The sequence below is a fragment of the Eleutherodactylus coqui genome, chromosome 7 (assembly GCF_035609145.1).
Source record: "Eleutherodactylus coqui strain aEleCoq1 chromosome 7, aEleCoq1.hap1, whole genome shotgun sequence".
NCBI classification, from domain to species: domain Eukaryota; kingdom Metazoa; phylum Chordata; class Amphibia; order Anura; family Eleutherodactylidae; genus Eleutherodactylus; species Eleutherodactylus coqui.
The window spans coordinates 184,743,956-184,763,660 of NC_089843.1; the positions used below are offsets into that span (position 1 = coordinate 184,743,956).

Consider the following 19,705-nt stretch of genomic DNA (forward strand, 5'->3'; position numbering starts at 1 on the left):
GACCGGGCTGTAGCTGTCGCTGAGAGTTTGACAGTTTCGGCCGCGGTGTCCGCTTAGGAAATTTGTTGCCATACGCCGGATCGGAAGGGAATTTAGGATCTGTTCCCTCGGCATCTTATTGGTTAGGTGTAGCTATAGCTGTTCTAGCCATACCCCCAGGGTTCGCACCACACAAGTGGCTGCGATCCCTGGCCTAAGTATGTTTGCCACTGCCTCCCCTGATTTCTTAAGAAGGCCCTCAGCTTTGCGATCCATGGGATCTTTTAACTGTGCGGCGTCCTCAAAGGGCAGGGTCGTTTTCCTGGCTACTTTGGCCACTGGGACGTCTACCTTAGGTACCTCCTCCCAGCTTGCGCAAACTTCCTCCTCGAATGGGTACCTTCTTTTTACCCCTCTAGTGGAGAAGGAGCTTGCGTCTGATTTCCTCCACTCTTTCTGGATTATTTTGGTGATATTCTTGTGGACAGGGAAGGTATGCTTGCGCCTCTCCCCTAGTCCCCCAAATATCTCATCTTGTAGGGTACGCCCTGACTGACTTAATTCCCTTAAATCGTCCTGATGGAATAAGTATTTTTTGTAGTCCTCCTAATCTGAGGACTCCTCGTCGCCTGTTCCTCTTGCTCCGACCCGATACGGAGTCGGAAGGCTCGTCAGGAGCATACGCCCTTTTATGGCGTTTCGCTGGTGGCGCCAGGTGTGACGTTAGGGCTGATCTACCTCTTCTTTCACCAGCTTCCTAACGTCCTCCTGATTCCTCTTTAACTAGCCTAGCTACGTATGCCTTGCATAGAGGCCCCTGGTACATAGCTGGCAGTTTTATCCCGCATTCCACGCATTTTCTGAGTTTTGTTCTGGGGGGGATGTCTTTTTTTAACCCCCTGACAAATAAAGCATTTTTGCGTGTAAATATGCAATTTTTCCATACACAATACACTGGATGTTTGCATCGTATTTTTTGCGGGTAAATATGCAATTTTTCCATATACAATACATTGGATTTTGCATTTTGTATTTTTTGCCGCACTGGCTACTTACGGCCGCTGAGGCTGAGGTTTCAGCTGTCTCTGGGACTGGAGCACTCATTACTATACCGATGCTGCAGACACCCTGCGACCTGTAGTGCTGGTTTGTTCTGGCTTCTCCCAGGTTCCTTTTTTTTTTTTTTAATTTTCGCGCTCCTGCGCTAAGCCCCGCCCCCTCCGCTCCTGATGCAGACGCGATGACGTGCAGGGAGGACGAGGGGGACTGAGGCTCCCGCTTTGTACCCCCCATGGGCCGCCGCGGGAGGAACCTGGCCCGGGGGTTACCACCCCATGTGGCGTCCCGGGAGTCGTCTGGCTGGGAAGGGAGGACAGGCTGACCCACTGCCCTCCGATCCGCCCGTGAGTAGGCTTCCGGCTGGCTTCTCCACCAGCTCCTCTCAGAGATCCTGCCTCCTGGCAGGACAGGAAGACACTGAGGAAAGTGGGGAAGGGGGGGAGCTTTTAACCTCTCAGTATGTTCCTGTCCTATCAGGAGGAGGCAATCTCAATTGGTGCTGTCGTGGAGACGACTGGGGGAAATGAGAAATTTGGCACGAGCATTGATTATGTCATAAATAGGAAAAGCTAATGGGTCCCAACTCGATTATTCAATTCTATGCGCAAAAGAATTAGCGTCTAAGTTTTACGTCCGGAATGTAATTTTCTCACTTTCCGGTGTCATAGAAACGTGAAATGTGGCACGAGCATTGATTATGTCTTAAATAGGAAAAGCTAATGGGTCCCAACTCGATTATTCAATTCTAAGCGCAAAAGAATTAGTGTCCAAATTTTACTACGGAATCTAATTCTCTCACTTCCCAATGTCATAGAAACTTGAAATTTGGCACGAGCATTGATTATGTCATAAGTAGGAAAAGTTAATAGGTCCCAACTCGATTATTCAATTCTAAGGGCAAAAGAATTAGCGGCCACATTTTATGTACGGAATCTAATTCTCTGACTTCCCCCATGTCATTAAAACTTGAAATTTGGCACGAGCATTGATTATGTCCTAAATAGGAAAAGCTAATGGGTTTCACGACCCCGGGAAAGCAGAACAGGAGCTGGCTTTGCTATCCCCGAGAGAACCACCGGACAAGCGGGGGAGATACTCACCAACAACAACGGGCACAAATGAACACTGGCAGGCCGACACCCCAGATCGCTCTACTAGACCAAAAGAAACGGCAACGCCTAAAGAACAACGACGCAGAAACACCGCAAGGGCCATTTCTCCCTCCTGAGATCTTCTGGCCGTGAGTGCATGACACTACAAGAGACCTATCTCAGGGCAATGAAGAACTAATTAAGGACACTTGATATAAACAGAACATTTAACATTTAATAGTTCTAAAATTGTACCAATTGCCATGAAACTTTGGGAAGTTGTTGAGTACACTCCTGGCATAGTACATCTATCCTACGATAGGTGCCGCGCGTACGAGCGTCGTCGACAGCTATGCCCCCCAGACAAAGATCGTTTGATTTCCATCTCAAGCACAAAAGCAAAAGGCATTACGAGCAACGGGATGCATGTTCAACTACAAAATGATGCATCAGCTGAACGTTTCGCAAGACAATTGCTGGATATTGAGAATGCTGAGGTAAAATAAAAGCTGCGCTGTGATTGGATGCTATATATTATACCGCTGAGGTAAAATGAAAGCTGTGCTGTGATTGGTTGCTATTTCTTATACTGCTGAGGTAACATGAAAGCTGTTCTGTGATTGGTTGCTATATATTATACTGCTGAGGCAACATGAAAGTTGTGCTGTGATTGGTTGCTACTTCTTATACTACTGAGGTTACATGAAAGCTGTGCTGTGATTGGTTGCTATATATTATACCACTGAGGTAAAATGAATGCTGCGCTGTGATTGGTTGCTATTTTTTATATTGCTGAGGCAGAATAAAAGTTGCGCTGTGATTGGTTATTTCTCTTACTGCTGAGGTAACATGAAAGCTGCACTGTGATTGGTTGTTATATATTATACTGCTGAGGTAACATGAAAGCTGCGCTGTGATTGGGTGTTATATATTATAAAGCTGAGGTAACATGTAAGCTGCGCTGCGATTGGTTGTTATTTATTATACCATTGAGGTAACATGAAAGCTGTGCTGTGATTGGTTGTTATCTAGTAGAGATGAGCGAACGTGTTCTAAACGAACACTTACGCACCCAGACACCGGCTTTACCGAGGACTTCAGTGTCCGCGCGTAAAGATTCGGCCGGCGCCGGGGGGCGGGGAGAGGCGCGGCGGCGCGGGCGGCAGCAGCGGGGAACAGGGGGGAGCCCTCTCTCTCTCCCTCTCCCCCCCACTCCCCGCCGCACCCCCCCGCGCTGCCACGGCGACCCCCGAACTTTTTTCGCCCGAGCACGGAATTGCTCGCAAAGTTCGGTGCTCGGGCGAAAAGGGGCGGAGCCGAACACGTTCGCTCATCTCTATTATCTAGATATATAAAAACGAATGTATGTATATATGTCTGTCTTCGCAGCAACGCGCGACGGGTAAGCTAGGTAAAATAATAAAAAATATAAGATCACAGGAAGTTTTGGGGGGACTGAAGTTGAAGAAATAGTACACCCTCAGCCACCACTCCACATTGTTTTTCATGGTGTGTGATGAAGTGTTATAGTTTATGACAACATGACACATGTTCTTCGGAAGCTAATCGCTAACCATTTCAAGTACGGTGATCACTATACATCATCACACACCACTGGAAACAAAGAGCTGCAAGTGGCACAGAAGATAAGTGGCAGGAAACAGAGAACAATAGTTAAATGGACTAACATTTCAAACAACATGTGCTTATATGATAGCCAATGCGATAACTAGCAAAACTGCTATTTACTTTACGAAGTGAAAATGACTCTAGTGTGTTGTCTCCCTTACTTCAACTGATAGACAAGAGAGGTGTAGACATAAGAATAGGGGTGGGGGAAGTGGATGAGTCATCGTGCTCATTGAACTGTATAGACAGCAAAATAGAGGGGAGGAGGGAAAGAGAGATTTACAGTCTTGCTGTACACTGTCCTACAACATGATTTTATATTTCTGTGTGTTACAGTCATTTAGAGAGCAGGATCTGCATTTCTCTGCGTACAATCTATAAAATACAGCACAGCAGCCAAGCTCCTCCTCCTACCGATCCTGAGAAGATTGAGAATTGGATGTACACCTTGCAGAGGGGCAATTGGGAAAAATACAGGATACAAGTCATAGGTAGGGAAAAAAATAGGGGTGGAGCTAACTGAATGACTGATTTGGATAAGTAGATGTAGGGGAACGTGCAGATGATGTGATTCTTCTCTCTCGCTAAGATGCTGGGTCGTGGAAAAGACCTTGTTCGGGTACAGCCAACCCAATGCTAGTCGCACTGGCAGGTGAGACTATTCCGATGGATTAGGGAAGAAAAAAATGTGATGGGTGTAGGCACAGCTGACCGAAACGCGTCTTTTCATGCTGGTATAAAATAGAACGGAGAAGCTAAGCTTACTTCTTGCATTGTTATTAAACTTTATATTTCAGTCAGTTGTGCCTACACCCATGACGTTTTTCGTTTCACTAGGATACTATAATATAATGGCCAGAAATAGTGTTATTCCTCATGTCCACACGGTAGCTTAGTGCTCATTCACACTAGCGTTTTGCTTTTGTTCACGGTTTACGCCTCTCTGTTCTGTTTTTGGAGTAGAGAGATTTGGAACCAAGTCCTACTTTACCCCCATTGATTTCAATTAGGTTCTAAAAAACGGAAGGAAACAAAAAAGTTTTCAATTTGTTTCTATCTCTTTTTTGGTTTTTAAATGGGACAAATAGCGCAGTCTGCAGCGCCAGTGGGGGGCCTGTTTGGTCCAGAGGGGAATCCATATAGGTTCTGGACATAACAGAGTGTCTGTGGTAATACCCCTCATCACATACGTTGTTCCTGCTCACACCGAGTGCTTGACACCAGGGACCAGAAGAAGCCATCACAGCGGTGTCATGTTTCACAAATAATAACACTTCATCACAGGTGACCCGTGCCCAACAATGAAGAATAATGGGTAATATGGGTATTTGTAAAAAAATGGTACTCTTCCTTCAACTTTAGGCACCAAAAAACGTGATCTTACAGTTTTTATTCTTTTAGTGTTGTACTTTAGATTGGCTTATATCGCCCTCTAGTGATTATACACATATATTAAACGTTCACAATAAAAAAAATATCTCTGCCTCAAAGCAATTGGTTGCCATTAGATGAACTAGGCATGTGAGCAAAGTAATAAACAGCAAATCAGAAGTGAAGTTTTTTAAATTGTATTTACTGTATTTTTTGGACTATAAGACACATCTCAGCTTTAGACAATAGAAAATGGGTAAAAAATATTTCATACTACCTAAACTTCCCTGGTACTTTTAGTAAGTAGAAGGGTAATTGTCGATCGGGGCATTTAAATGCACTGTCAGAATTGACAGCAGCATTTTGAGGATTAACAGCTGCGATCAGCTTCAGCTCCAATCGCGGTGATTGTGGGCATCTGCTATCTCAACCCACCTCGTATGGAGGGGGATCGGCTCACAATCCTGCTTCACATAAACACCACACGGCCAGGGAGTAACTGTACATCTTGTCTTGTTAAGGAAACATAGGTGGCAGAAGCAGCACACCAAGGAATTCTTTTCTTTAAAATTTGTGTAGCTTCTACTACCTATGTTTTGCTGATATTTATTTTGGATCCAAGGAGTCACGGATTCATTGGAGCGTGCACCTCCCTGAAGTGAACAAGTGAGTGGGAGTGAATATTGCTGTGCTGCTGTTTTTTTCCTTTTTCTGATTGTTAAGGAAACAGTCAGGACAGGGGGGGGAGGGGTATATGGCACAAGGACGTTTTAGCAATTTTTTTACTTGCTAAAAGTGCATCTTCTAGTCCCGAAAACACTGTACTGCTTTTCCCTTGGTGCGTATTTTAATTGCCCAATTTTCAAAATAATGACAGTAACTTCCCCTATATTGCAGGAGCGAGAGCTTAGTGATTCAAGTAAGAAGTCATTGTGTGTAGACTTGAGTAATGACTGTATTGCTGGTCACAATGTCACCTGTATCATATATTTTAGCAATTGTTCACATATGCAAGATCCTTTTCTTATCGGCTTTTCTTGATGTTATCTTGTAGAGGAATAGGCACTACCAGCTATCATCTTCTCCCCCACTCCAGTGTACTGAGTCCCTGTCCGCCAGCCAACAATTTTGTGCGCACTTTTAGTTTCAACGGTTTTTATTGAAGGTTTTTTTTTTTTCCAAGAGTGAGGCAATATTATACATACTTGTGTCCCCATGCAGGGGGCTTAAGTTTGGCAATTTGGCACAGATTAGTTTATGATACAGTCTTTTTACTCTTGGCATGGAATATTGGGTGGGGATAACAGGGGGAACAAAACAGGGGGTCGTCGAGGATCCACATCTTCCCCACGGTATGTTTTATTGGGAGTCTAAAGTCAGTTTATGTTGTATAGTCTTAAACGGTAGAGGAAATGTTAGGCAGTCCTGGTACCGCTAAAGTTTATCCAGGGTTGCCGTGTAGTTAGAAAGTTTGTTAAAGTATCCGTCCAGATAGCATGGATTCTTTTGTATAACATAATTGTGGAGATTTTGTTTGTCACCTCTGAAAAGGAGAGGCTTGGTGATTTCCATCTGGATGCGATGTGGATCCTCGCGGCCATACAAACAACTTGAATAAACTTGTGAGCTTTAAATCTAGTCCTAGGTTCACGATTTCCTAGAAGGAATATTGTGGGTGATTTAGGCATCTTTGGGAGGGGTCTCTTGTACAGAGCTTTTCAAGTGGGGTAGGCGGGGGTAGTGTAGGGGACGCTGATAGGGAGCGAATAAAGTGGAAAACTTGATTGATCCTGAGGTACTCTTGTATAGGTGCTTTGAAAGTGTCTATAAATTGTTGTATGGTGTATAGTTTTATTTTGTCATAGAAGTGGCTAAGCATATATTCCTTTCCTTTGTGGGCACTTTTAATTAACTAGATCCCCATGTACTTTCTGACAAAATACTGTGATCAACAATTTGATCCTTCATGAGACATAATAACATAAGTGTCGGCAGATACAGCTGTATTGGAGTGTTACTGAAAACTGAGCAGTGTTGCGGTCAATCAAGTAGTGGTGTAAAAAAATACATGTTTAGGACTGTGTGTACAGGCATACTCCCTCCCTCCCTTTCTCTCTTGCGCTCTCTCATAGTCTCTTTGTAGTTCTGCTCTGTATAACATGATCAATTAGTGAGACTGAAAGCTTTGACCGTTCTCAGCCTTTGCTATTTTTCAGCGAGTGCTGAGTTTCTGAAAAGTTACAGACAGTACAGTATGAACAAAGAAAGCGAGGAAATTCCGGACCAGGTGTTGCATTAAAAGCTTTCAATTCTTTAGGCCGCTGCTTTCACACGGGCGACAAAATCGTGTGATTTTTCGGTGATAACCCATGCTTTCCAATGGGTTCCTTCACATTAGCGATGTTTTCACTGATGCTAATGATGCGCATGTGGAATCTAGCAATGTGTAGGCGGCCTTAATTTGGTAAATTAAAGTTAATTATTATTTTTATACATCTTAACTTGTTTATTTATTCTATGCTTTTAATGTAAAGTACATTTGAGACATTAAACTGTAAATATCAATAAGAACTGGAAAAATTGTGGTGTTCTAACACTTCTGGCAGGTAGTGTAGGTCACTTTCTTCCAGTGCTTCAATTCTTGCTATCATAACACTAGTATTAGAGTGTGTTAGAGGGCTTCTTATGACCCATCCTAAATATGTTTTGCTTTAATATGCCCCCTGCATGGGGAAATTAGGCAGTGTTATGTAAAAAGTATTAAAGGAGATGTCCCGCGCCGAAACGGGTTTTTTTTTTTTTAACCCCCCCCCCCCCCCCGTTCGGCGCGAGACAACCCCGATGCAGGGGTTAAAAAAACCACCCGCACAGCGCTTACCTGAATCCCGGCGCTCCGGCGTCTTCATACTCACCTGCTGAAGATGGCCGCCGGGATCCTCCGTCTTCGTGGACCGTAGCTCTTCTGTGCGGTCCACTGCCGATTCCAGCCTCCTGATTGGCTGGAATCGGCACGTGACGGGGCGGAGCTACACGGAGCCGCTCTCTGGCACGAGCGGCTCCATAGAAGACTGCTGAAGACCCGGACTGCGCAAGCGCGGCTAATTTGGCCATCGGAGGCCAAAAATTAGTCGGCACCATGGAGACGAGGACGCTAGCAACGGAGCAGGTAAGTAAAAAACTTTTTATAACTTCTGTATGGCTCATAATTAATGCACAATGTACATTACAAAGTGCATTATTATGGCCATACAGAAGTGTATAGACCCACTTGCTGCCTCGGGACATCTCCTTTAACCCCTTAATGACCACCGATACGTCTTTTGACGGCCTGTATTGGAGGCCTATGTATGAGGAGAGATCGCGGGGCGACCTCTCTTCATACAGCGCGGGCGTCAGCTGTTTATTACAGCTGACACCCGCGGGCAATAGCTGCAATCGTCCATGCGGCCGATCGCGGCTATTAACCCTTTAAATACTGCTGTCAATTCTGACAGCGGCATTTAAATCCCCAAACAATGTTCGGGGGTCCCATACGGCCCCCAAGTGAGATCGCAAGGAGCCGTGCAGGTGCCATGGCAGCCAGCGTCCTTCCGAAAGGCCCCAAGGCTGCCTTAGCAGACTGCCTATCAAGCCGTCCCCGTGGAGTAGCTTGATAGATTGCCTGTCAGGTTGCAGTATGATGTAATGTTATGGGATTACATCATACTGCAGGAGTGATCAAAGCATCGCTAGTTGTGGTCCTCCAGGGGGGCTAAAATAAAAAAAGGAAAAACAAGGTCAATAAAGTTTTATTAATTGTAAAACAGGAAAAAAAGTAATAAAAGTTTAACTCACCCCCCTTTTGCCATATCTATTATACAAAATTCTAAACTTTAAAACAAAAATACATATTTGGTAGTGCTACGTCCATAAAAGTCCGATCTATCAAAGTAGCGCATTATTTATGGCGAACGTCCGGAAAAAAAAAATGAACGCCAGAAATACACGTCTTCAGTCACCCTGTCTTCCAGAAAAAATGCAATGAAAAGCGTTCAAAAAGTTGTCTGTATTCCAAAATGGTACCAACCTAAACTACAGGACACCTTGCAAAAAATGAGCCCTCCCACAACTACGTTGACGGAAAAATTAAAAAGTTATTGCACCCTGAAGATGGGCACAAAAAATAATTTTAAAAAATTGAAAAAAATACAAGTAGTACAGCAAAAAAACTATACAAGTTTGGTATCGTAGCAATCGTACTGAGCCATAGAATAAAGATATCATGTCATTTTTGTTGCAGTTTGTGCGCCGTAGAAACAAGACGCACCGAAAGATGGCAGAATGTCAGTTTCTTTTTCATTTTACTCCACTTAGAATTTTTTAAAACTTTTTCAGTACATTATATGGTACATTAAATAGCACCATTGAAAAATACAACCCCTCCCATAAAAAACAAGCCCTCATACAGCGACATCGATGGATAAAAGGGGAGAGGAAAAAACGAAAATGGGGGAAAAAAGGGCCTTGTCATTAAGGGGTTAATGCAACCCTAATAAAAAGTTTGTGAAACTAAAAGTGGAGCTACCAGCTATCCTCACAGGTCTGTTTTATTTATTTCTTTTATTTCCTATGAAATAGTTCCAAGGGTACCTATTTTTGAAGTTTGTGGGCTTCGTAATGTGATGTTCCTCTGTTATACTTCCAGGAAATGTATGAATAAATTGTCAAGTGGTTGTTTCAATTCCTCTTGTCAATAGCACTTTTGCCTGTGCAGTCTGACAGTGTCTGCGGCAACTGGATACTGTCAGAGTTTGTAGGGCACTGGCGTAACTACAGGGGTTGCAGAGGATGCAGTTGCACCCGGGCCCAGGAGCCTTAGGGGGCCCCTAAGACCTGTCTTCTCCATATAGGGAGCCCAGTACTATGACTAAAGCGTTATAGTTGGGGGCCCGGTTACAGGCTTTGCATTGGGGCCCAGTAGCTTCAAGTTACGCCTCTGGTTTAGGGACACACCCCATCCACAACTATATGGACAAACCTGTAGTATATAAATTGTATGTACAACAACCAAACAATTTCCATAATGATCTGTATCAACACGCTAATATCATTAGTTAATTTACAAAACGCATAAGATATCACTAGAGAAGTGCAGTATATGCTCATATCATGTAAAAAAAAGGTCTTATTCAATATATGAGAGCAGAAGGGTTAATAAATAATCAAGTACAATGTGATAGGTGGCACTCACCTGGCAACGGCAACTGGACAAGTAGGCCGCTAATATTAGAGTCATGACTTAACTTGCTTATGATATCCAACAATTCGTCTTGAAAAACATTGCTGGGCTTAAGTATTACTTCACTGGAAATTCCTAAAATGAAAAAGATTCATAAACTGTGCAAGAAGCAAATTATTCATTTCCTAATTAAAGGGATTGTCTGAGTTACTCAATCTTTACTTAAACATGCTCCCCTTGTGTAAAAATGACAAACACACCTATACTCACCTCTTCTAGGTTCACACAATTCCCTCATTGGCAGCACCGAGTCTCCTCTGTTATATATTGTTTGCAGGCTGCAGTAGCCTGTGTATGGGATGCTGCTGCAGCCAATGACAGAGCACGACGCTAGATCACCAAGCTCTCTAATTGGCTGCAGCAGCCTGTGACATACTGTACACAGGCTACTGCAGCCTGTAAACAATATTCACAGTGAAAACCTGAAGCCATGTTACTGGACATAGAGGAAAGCCAGGAGAGAGGACTATAGACTTCTTTGTTCTTACAAATAGGAACATTTAAATACAAATTCAGTAACTCAGACAACCCCTTAAAGCTAAACACAGATAATAGTCTAGAATCAGGTCTATATAGTACAAACGAGAGAGCCCTTCAATGAGTAAAACCTGAACAGCAGGTGTGCCAAAAATGGGGGTCGACTTCCAAGAGGCATGGCTTATATTAAAGGGTATGGCTAACTGACAGTGGCTGTAGTACTTCAGGTTACAGTAGTAATATGCAAGACCGAGACTGTAAATTCAAATAGGGGCATACATAAAAGCTTTATAAGTTGTATACATCTCATTCTGATTCAGTGAATATACTACAGATATGACACTCAATATTGATGTTTTTAATACGTCAATCTGAAATATATATTTTTTTCTTCGCCCATCATAATGAGGGGTATGTATTCAATTTCTTGTACCAGAAATCTGGCATCAAGAAGTAGCAATTTTGTCGCAAATGCTAAAATTGTAACTTTTTGAAGATTCACACCAGGTTCAGCCACTATTTTACACATCTGGTTTGTTCCATTACTTTACAATGTAGTAAGTATCTATAAACCATGCTATTATGTTATTACCTACAGTAGCCGCAGCTTTAATCTTGTTCTTCACATAGGAATGGCTTGCAGGATTGTCGCCCACTAGAATGACACTAAGGTGGGGCCTTTTGTTCCCAAGTGATAGCCAAGATTCTACGTCTTTCTGGATTTCTTTCTTTATTTCTTTGGCAAGTATAGTTCCTGAGATAACATGCGCTTTGGACCTGTAAAATGTTCTGAAATTTAACAAGAAAACGTGTTAAAAAGAAACATTAGGAATTTATGCTTATTTTATGTAGTGTGGATTCTGTACCACTTACACCAAATTAATGATAAACAAAACTAACTAGACCGGGTTAGGGTGGTTTCACCTCTACAGCAGGGATTCCGTTTTCCTGCTCCAGTTGGGGAGCAGGAAAGGGGAATCCTCGCGTATGAACGGCTCCGGATGGATCCCACAGACTATAATGGGGTCTGTCAGCTTTCCACTCACCTGCCTGGCTTTTAACAGAAGAAGCACTGCATGCAGCACTTTTTCTTCTAGTATCTTTGGCCGGTTGAGCGACGGAACCTCCGGACAGAGGTTCGGACACAGATGTGAAGCCGGCTTCATTTTTAAATAAGTTACCTGAACGATTGTTTACAATTTTTCACAAACTAAAAGCCTAAAAATTCTAACAATACCACATATGTATAAAATATACATTCTTTATTCACATAACTTTATATGTGTTCAATTCCTCTTTGGTGCTCCTACAGAGGAAACCATAGAAGAAATGCAGAGGAAATTAATGAACTGTTCGTGCACTGCATATACATCGTGGTTCATCCAGAATGAGATATGATCTTTATAGCTGCTGTGGGTCTGGGTACACCCCCCCTCCCCACCCCACTTCCCCCGACTCACAATAGCCGGTAATTATTTACTAAGGTCAGTGACGGTATTTATTTTTTACTGGTGATGTTTATTTGGAGGTTTAACCCCTTAACGACTGCCCCATCGGGAAACTACGTCCTCAGAAAGTGGGCTTTAATCCTAGAGGACGTAGTTTTATGCATCCTCTTTGGATTGATGCCCACTTGCCTGAGGACGTGACAGCTCCATGCTGTCGGTGCCTGCAGGTAGCCGACAGCATGCAGCTGTCATCCCAGGATGCGGGCAGTCCCCCCCGGCATTGCGATCGCAATAAAGTAAATAAAACAGTGAAAAAAAGTAAAGATTCAGCTGCCCTGATGGATCAGGTCCATCAGGGCAGCTGAAAATGCTCACCTGCCTTCTCCGCTCTGCCCCCGATGAATCTGGTCCTCCCGGACCCGCCGGCGGTCTTCTGCGCATGCGCACCAGACGATGACGTCACGCGCACGCGCAGATGCCTGGGAGCCCCCGGCAAATTTAAATTCTCCTGGCTCCCGGCTCCTGAAGGTAGCCGGGAGGCAGGAGGTGTTACTGGGGACCGCGGTGAGTGGTCCCCGGGCCCACGATCGCTGCTATCCATTGGATAGCAGCGATCACGAAAAAGATAAAAAAGTTTTTAAAAAGTGTCCGTTTTACCTTCCCTCATGGATCGGATCCATGAGGGGAGGTGAAAATACTCACCCTCGGTCCTCAGCGGTGTCCCGATGTTCGGGGACCCGAACTCCCCCTCTGCGCATGCGCGCCCGATGATTGACATCGGGCGCGTGCACAGAGGGGCTCGAGCCCCGGGAAATTTAAAATTCCTCTGCTCCTGGCTGCCATGTGTAGCCAGGAGCAGAGAGATTATACCGGGGACATGATCACTGTCATCCAATGGATGACAGTGATCATGTAAAGTAAAATAAAGTGTAAAAAGTGAAAAAAAAGTGTAAAAAGTAAAAAAGAAAAAGTTTTTAAAAAGTTAAAAAATCTTACGTCTCATCACCCCCCACGGATCATATCCGTGAGGGAGGATGAAATGACATACCTAAGGCCCGCGGAGAGCCTGGAGATTTCACGGGGGGGGGGTGGTGAGCGGTTTCTGGTCACGTGTTCGCCGTTATCCAATGGATAATGGCGATCACGTAAAAGTTAAAAAAAGGTGAAGGAGATGAAACTTTTTAACGGAGGCCTCTGTATTTGCACCCTGAGGCGATCCTCATCCGTGAACTTTCCCGGATTCTACGCATGCGACTGCCGGCAAAATACCGGACACATGCGCAGGAGGCGGAGAGCCCAGGAAACTTAAAATCTCCTTATTATTCAGACCGCTACCTGTAATACATAATTTACAAGAAGCCCCGGGAACGTTCGCCTTCCTGCAGTTCCAGGAGCAGCTTGTTGAGCGTCTTCTGTGCGAGATTGCCGCACCTCAGCAGGCTTACGGAGACTCACAGAGCGCCACTTTTTACACCCCATACCCGCTACTGAGGTCACGAAATACCCCCAAAAAGCATGAGAGGAGGGGGATACCCGTTTTGATTTCCCCATGGGCCCATCCCAACCAACCTCCGTACTTACCCCTGTCTTCGGAAATACTACACAGTTCACATTATTACTGTTATCTAAGATTTGGGGAACGCCGAAAAGGGCGTGGGGGGGATATTTTTAGGGAGTCAATTTTTTTTCTGTACAAGTGGGCAATGGTTCCTGGAATTTATTCAGTTGTGCCCAGAAATCCAACGGGTGCTCCTTCCATTACAGGCCTTGCCATGTGTTCTATAAGTAGATTAGGGCCACAAGGGGTATGGTTCTGAACACGGGACAAACAGGGGTATCCATTTTGGGGTGATTGTCTTCATTCCTATGTACACTGTACAAAAAAAACTGTTTTTAAATTGACAAAATTGCCAAAAAAAGGAAAATTGTTATTTTTTCCTTCTGCTTTGCTTAGATTCATTCAAATACTGTGTGGTCAAAATACGCAGTACACCCCTAGATGAATTAGTTAAGGGGTCTAGTTTTTAAAATGGGGTCATTTGTGGGGGTCCTTTATCATTTTGGACGCTCAATGGCTCTATAAGTGGGCAATGGGGCCTGGAATTTATTCCGTTATACCCTGAAATCCAACGGGTGCTCCTTCCATTATAGGCCTAGCCATGTGTCCTTTAAGTAGATTAGGGCCACAAGGGGTATGGTTCTGAACACGGGACAAACAGGGGTATCCATTTTGGGGTGAAAGTCTTCATTCCTATGTGTGCTGTACAAAAAAAACTGTTTTGAAATTGATGCAACTGCCAAAAAAATGAAAATTGTAATTTTTTTCCTACTGCTTTGCTTAGATTTATTCAAAAATTGTAGGGTAAAAATACATAGTACACCCCTAGATAAATTTGTTAAGGGGTCTAGTTTTCAAAATGGGATCATTTGTTGGGGTTCTCTGTCGTTTTGGCCGCTCAAGGGCTCTACAAGTGGGCAATGGAGCCTAAATCACCTTCATGCTAAATTTCATTTCTGAAAGCTGATTACTCCTTTCATTTTGGGCCCCCGTTGTGCATCCAGACAAAAGATAAGGGCCACAATGGGTATGACTCTGAACACGGGAGAAACAGGGGTATCCATTTTGGGGTGCAAGTCTTCATTCATGTGTGTGCTGTACAAAAAAAGCAGTTTTTAAAATGATTGAATTGGCAAAAAAACGAAAATCACATTTTTCCCCCTTTGCTTTGCTTGAATTCATTCAAAAACTGTGCGGTCAAAATGGTCATTACACCCCTAGATAAATTCGTTAAGCGGTCTAGTTTTCAAAATGGGGTCACTTGTGGGGGTTCTCTTTGGTTTTGGCCACTCAAGAGCTCTACAAAAGTGCTATCGGGCCTAAAAGGACTTCAAGCAAAATTTCAGTTCTGAAAGACACCGACTACTCTTTTCATTTTAGGCCCCGTTGTGCATCCAGACATAAAATTAGGGCCACAATGGGTATGTTTCTGAACACAGGAGAAATTGGGGTATCCATTTTGGGGTGTAAATCCTCATTTACATGGGCACTATAGTAAAAAAATATATCTTTAAAATGACATATTTGCAAAAATATGAAATTTTAATTTTTCTCCTCTAAATTTGATTAATTCCTGAAAAAAAACGGTGGGGTCAAAATACCCATGACACCCCTCAGTGAATACATTAAGGGGTGTAGTTTTTAAAATGGGGTCATTTAGGGGGGTATCTATTATTCTGACACTCATGAGCCTTTGCAAACTTGGCTTGCTGCAGGAAAACAAAGTGTTCCTCAAAATGCTGAAAAGTAATGTTAAATTTGTACGTCATCTAAATGGTTAAAAAAAACACAAAAGTTTTTCAAATGTACATTCAGAATAAAGTTAAAAGATGGAAATATACACTACCGTTCAAAAGTTTGGGGTCACCCAAACAATTTTGTGTTTTCCATGAAAAGTCACACTTATTCACGACCATGCGTTGTGAAATGAATAGAAAATAGAGTCAAGACATTGACAAGGTTAGAAATAATGATTTGTATTTGAAATAACATTGTTTTTACATCAAACTTTGCTTTCGTCAAAGAATCCTCCTTTTGCAGCAATTACAGCATTGCACACCTTTGACATTCTAGCTTTTAATTTGTTGAGGTAAGCTTGTGAAATTGCACCCCACGCTTCTAGAAGCATCTCCCACAAGTTGGATTGGTTGGATGGGCACTTCTGGCGTACCATACGGTCAAGCTGCTCCCACAACAGCTCAATGGGGTTCAGATCTGGTGACTGCACTGGCCACTCCATTACCGATAGAATACCAGCTGCCTGATTCTGCTGTAAATAGTTCTTGCACAATTTGGAGGTGTGTTTAGGGTCATTGTCCTGTTGTAGGATGAAATTGGTTCCAATCAAGCGCTGTCCACTGGGTTTGGCATGGCGTTGCAAAATGGAGTGATAGCCTTCCTTATTCAGAATCCCTTTTACCCTGTACAAATCTCCCACCTTACCAGCACCAAAGCAACCCCAGACCATCACATTACCTCCACCATGCTTAACAGATGGCGTCAGGCATTCTTCCAGCATCTTTTCATTTGTTCTGCGTCTCACAAACGTTCTTCTTTGTGATCCAAACACCTCAAACTTGGATTCATCCGTCCACAACACTTTTTTCCAGTCTTCCTCTGTCCAATGTCTGTGTTCTTTTTCCCATCTTAATCTTTTTCTTTTATTGGCCAGTCTCAGATATGGCTTTTTCTTTGCCACTCTGCCCTGAAGCCCAAAATCCCGCAGCCGCCTCTTCACTGTAGATGTTGACACTGGTGTTTTGCAGGTACTATTTAATGAAGATGCCAGTTGGGTACCTGTGAGGCGTCTGTTTCTCAAACTAGAGACTCTAATGTGCTTATCTTCTTGCTTAGTTGTGCAACGCGGCCTCCCACTTCTTTTTCTACTCTGGTTAGAGCCTGTTTGTGCTGTCCTCTGAAGGGAGTAGTACACACCGTTGTAGGAAATCTTCAATTTCTTAGCAATTTCTCGCATGGAATAGCCTTCATTTCTAAGAACAAGAATAGACTGTCGAGTTTCAGATGAAAGTTCTCTTTTTCTGGCCATTTTGAGCGTTTAATTGACCCCACAAATGTGATGCTCCAGAAACTCAATCTGCTCACAGGAAGGTCAGTTTTGTAGCTTCTGTAACGAGCTAGACTGTTTTCAGATGTGTGAACATGATTGCACAAGGGTTTTCTAATCAATTAGCCTTCTGAGCCAATGAGCAAACACATTGTACCATTAGAACACTGGAGTGATAGTTGCTGGAAATGGGCCTCTATTCACCTTTGTAGATTTTGCACAAAAAAACAGGCATTTGCAGCTAGAATAGTCATTTACCACATTAGCAATGTATAGAGTGCATTTGTTTAAAGTTAGGACTAGTTTAAAGTTATCTTCATTGAAAAGTACAGTGCTTTTCCTTCAAAAATAAGGACATTTCAATGTGACCCCAAACTTTTGAACGGTAGTGTATATCTTATCAAAAATGTGTACAGTATGTTTGGACATATTTGAGATATTACAGTTGAAAATGTGAAAAAAATGACAATTTTTTCAAAATTTTCCCAATTTTGGCGCTTTTAATAAATATACACAAATTATATTGGTCTCTTTTTACAACCAAAATGAAGTACAACATGTGGCGAAAAAAACAATGTCAGAATCACTTGGATATGTAAAGCCTTTACGAAGTTATGCTACGTTGAACGACGCATGTCAGATTTCCACAATTTGGCTCCGTCACTAAGGCGCAAACAGGCTTCGTCACTAAGGGGTTAAAAAAATTGTTTTATAGCCATATGGCAGCATTTGCTGTTCTCCGCTCCCCTCCCTGAACCCCATATTCAGCGGCAGCATTAGTCACACAAGACTGCTGCCAGATGCCATGTTGTAATATTCACAGCATAAGCCTCCATCTGAGTGCGGCATATGCAAAAGACTAGCGAAGGCAATATCTAAAGAAGAATATAATGGGGTCTGCAGAAACTGTAGGGCAAGTGTCAGAAAAGCTAAAGCTAATAATAAATTGAGGCTTGCAACAGAGGCCAAAAGCAATAAAAAAGGATATGGGGGGTATGTCAAAAGGAAAAGAAAAGTCAAATATGCTATTGGATGCTTACAACATGAAAATGGTGAATTGGTTAAGAATGATGTTGAGAAGGCCGAACTTTTAAATACCAATTTCGTATCTGTTTTCTCTCAGAAAGTAGATAGAACATCAACTGATCTTCCCTGTGCTATTGGGGAAATAAAAGAATGCAGGCTGTAAGCAGAGAGATGGTGAGGGAACACTTAGTTAACTTAAATGAATTCAAATTTCAAGGTCCAAATGAATCACATCCTAGGATACTAAAGGAAGCAGCGGAGGTAATTGCTGAACCGCCATAAGTTTTGAAAATTCCTGGAGAACAGGAGAAGTCCCAGAAGATTGGAAAATCGCAAACGTTGTCCCTATCTTCAAAAAAGGGAAGAAGGTGGATCCAGGAAACTACAGGCCTGTGAGCCTGACTTCTATATAGGGAAAGATCTTTGAACAAATTATAAAACAGCATGTATGCAAGTACTTGGATGAAAATGCAGCAATTAACCAGAGCCAGCATGGGTTTGTAACAAACAAGTCATGCCAGACTAATCTAATTTCCTTCTATGATGGTATCACCGACTGGGTTAATCAGGGAAATGCGGTGGATATAGTTTTTCTTGACCTTAGTAAAACATTTAACAAAGTATCTCATAACTATACTTATTGAAAAAATGACAAAATATGGAATTGACAAGGCAACTGCTAGGTGGATTCATAACTGGCTGAGTGATCATACTCAAAAGAGTGGTCATAAATGGCTGCACATCCAAGTGGAAGAATATATCAAGTGGGGTACCACAAGGCTCTGTCCTAGGCCCAGTGTTGTTCAACATTTTTATAAATGATCTGGAGAAGGGAATTGATGGGAAACTGATCAAATTTGCTGATGACACAAAGCTAGGAGGGATAGCTAACACTAGGGAAGATAGAGAGAGTATTCAAAAAGATCTAGAAAAGCTTGCACAGTGGGCAGCGACTAACAGAATGGTATTTAACAAGGATAAATGCAAAGTCCTACATCTGGGCAAGAAAAATGAAAAAAAGCACATACAGAATGGGAGGAATTGAGCTAAGCAGCAGCAAATGTGAAAAAGACTTGGGTATACTAATAGATCATAGACTGAACATGAATCAACAATGTGATGCAGCAGTCAAAGAGGCAAACACAATTCTGGGATGTATTAAGAGAAGCATAGATTCTAGATCACGTGAGGTCATTATCCCCCTCTACTCTTCCTTAGTCATCTGGAATACTGTGTCCAGTTTTGGGCACCCCACTTTAAAAAAGACAGACAAACTGGAGCAAGTTCAGAGAACAGTTACCAAGATGGTGAGCGGTCTGCAAATCATGTCCTATGAAGAATGGTTAAAGGATCTGGGAATGTTTCGCTTGCAAAAAGAAGGCTGAGCAGAGACTTAATAGCTGTCTACAAATATCTGAAGGGCTGTCACAGTGCAAAGGGGTTCAGCCCTATTCTCATTTGCACAAGAAAAGACTAGAAGCAATGGGATGAAACTGAAAGTGAGGAGACACAAATTAGATATTAGAAAAAACTTCCTAATAGTGAGGGTGGTCAAATATATATCTGGGATGATTTAGTAAATCCTGCACTGAGCAGGGGGTTGGACCCGATGACCCTGGAGGTCCCTTCCAACTCTACCATTCTATGATTCTAAGAGATGGATTATGCTATGACTAAAACAATAGGGCCTGCAGCAGTCCTGTGAGACAGAGTGGAGCGAAGAAC

General features: G+C 42.9%; 1 protein-coding gene across 1 annotated transcript in view; it reads right to left on the bottom strand.

Moving 5' to 3' along the window:
• MTHFD2L (methylenetetrahydrofolate dehydrogenase (NADP+ dependent) 2 like) overlaps positions 1–19,705 on the bottom strand; it is a 69,779-nt gene that overhangs the window by 43,069 nt on the left and 7,005 nt on the right. Inside the window, exons 2-3 of the mRNA XM_066574084.1 lie at positions 11,477–11,673; positions 10,360–10,482 (exon numbers count right to left, since the gene is read on the bottom strand). Coding sequence (XP_066430181.1) covers positions 10,360–10,482; positions 11,477–11,673 — 320 coding nt within the window. The remainder of the gene's footprint in view (positions 1–10,359; positions 10,483–11,476; positions 11,674–19,705) is intronic.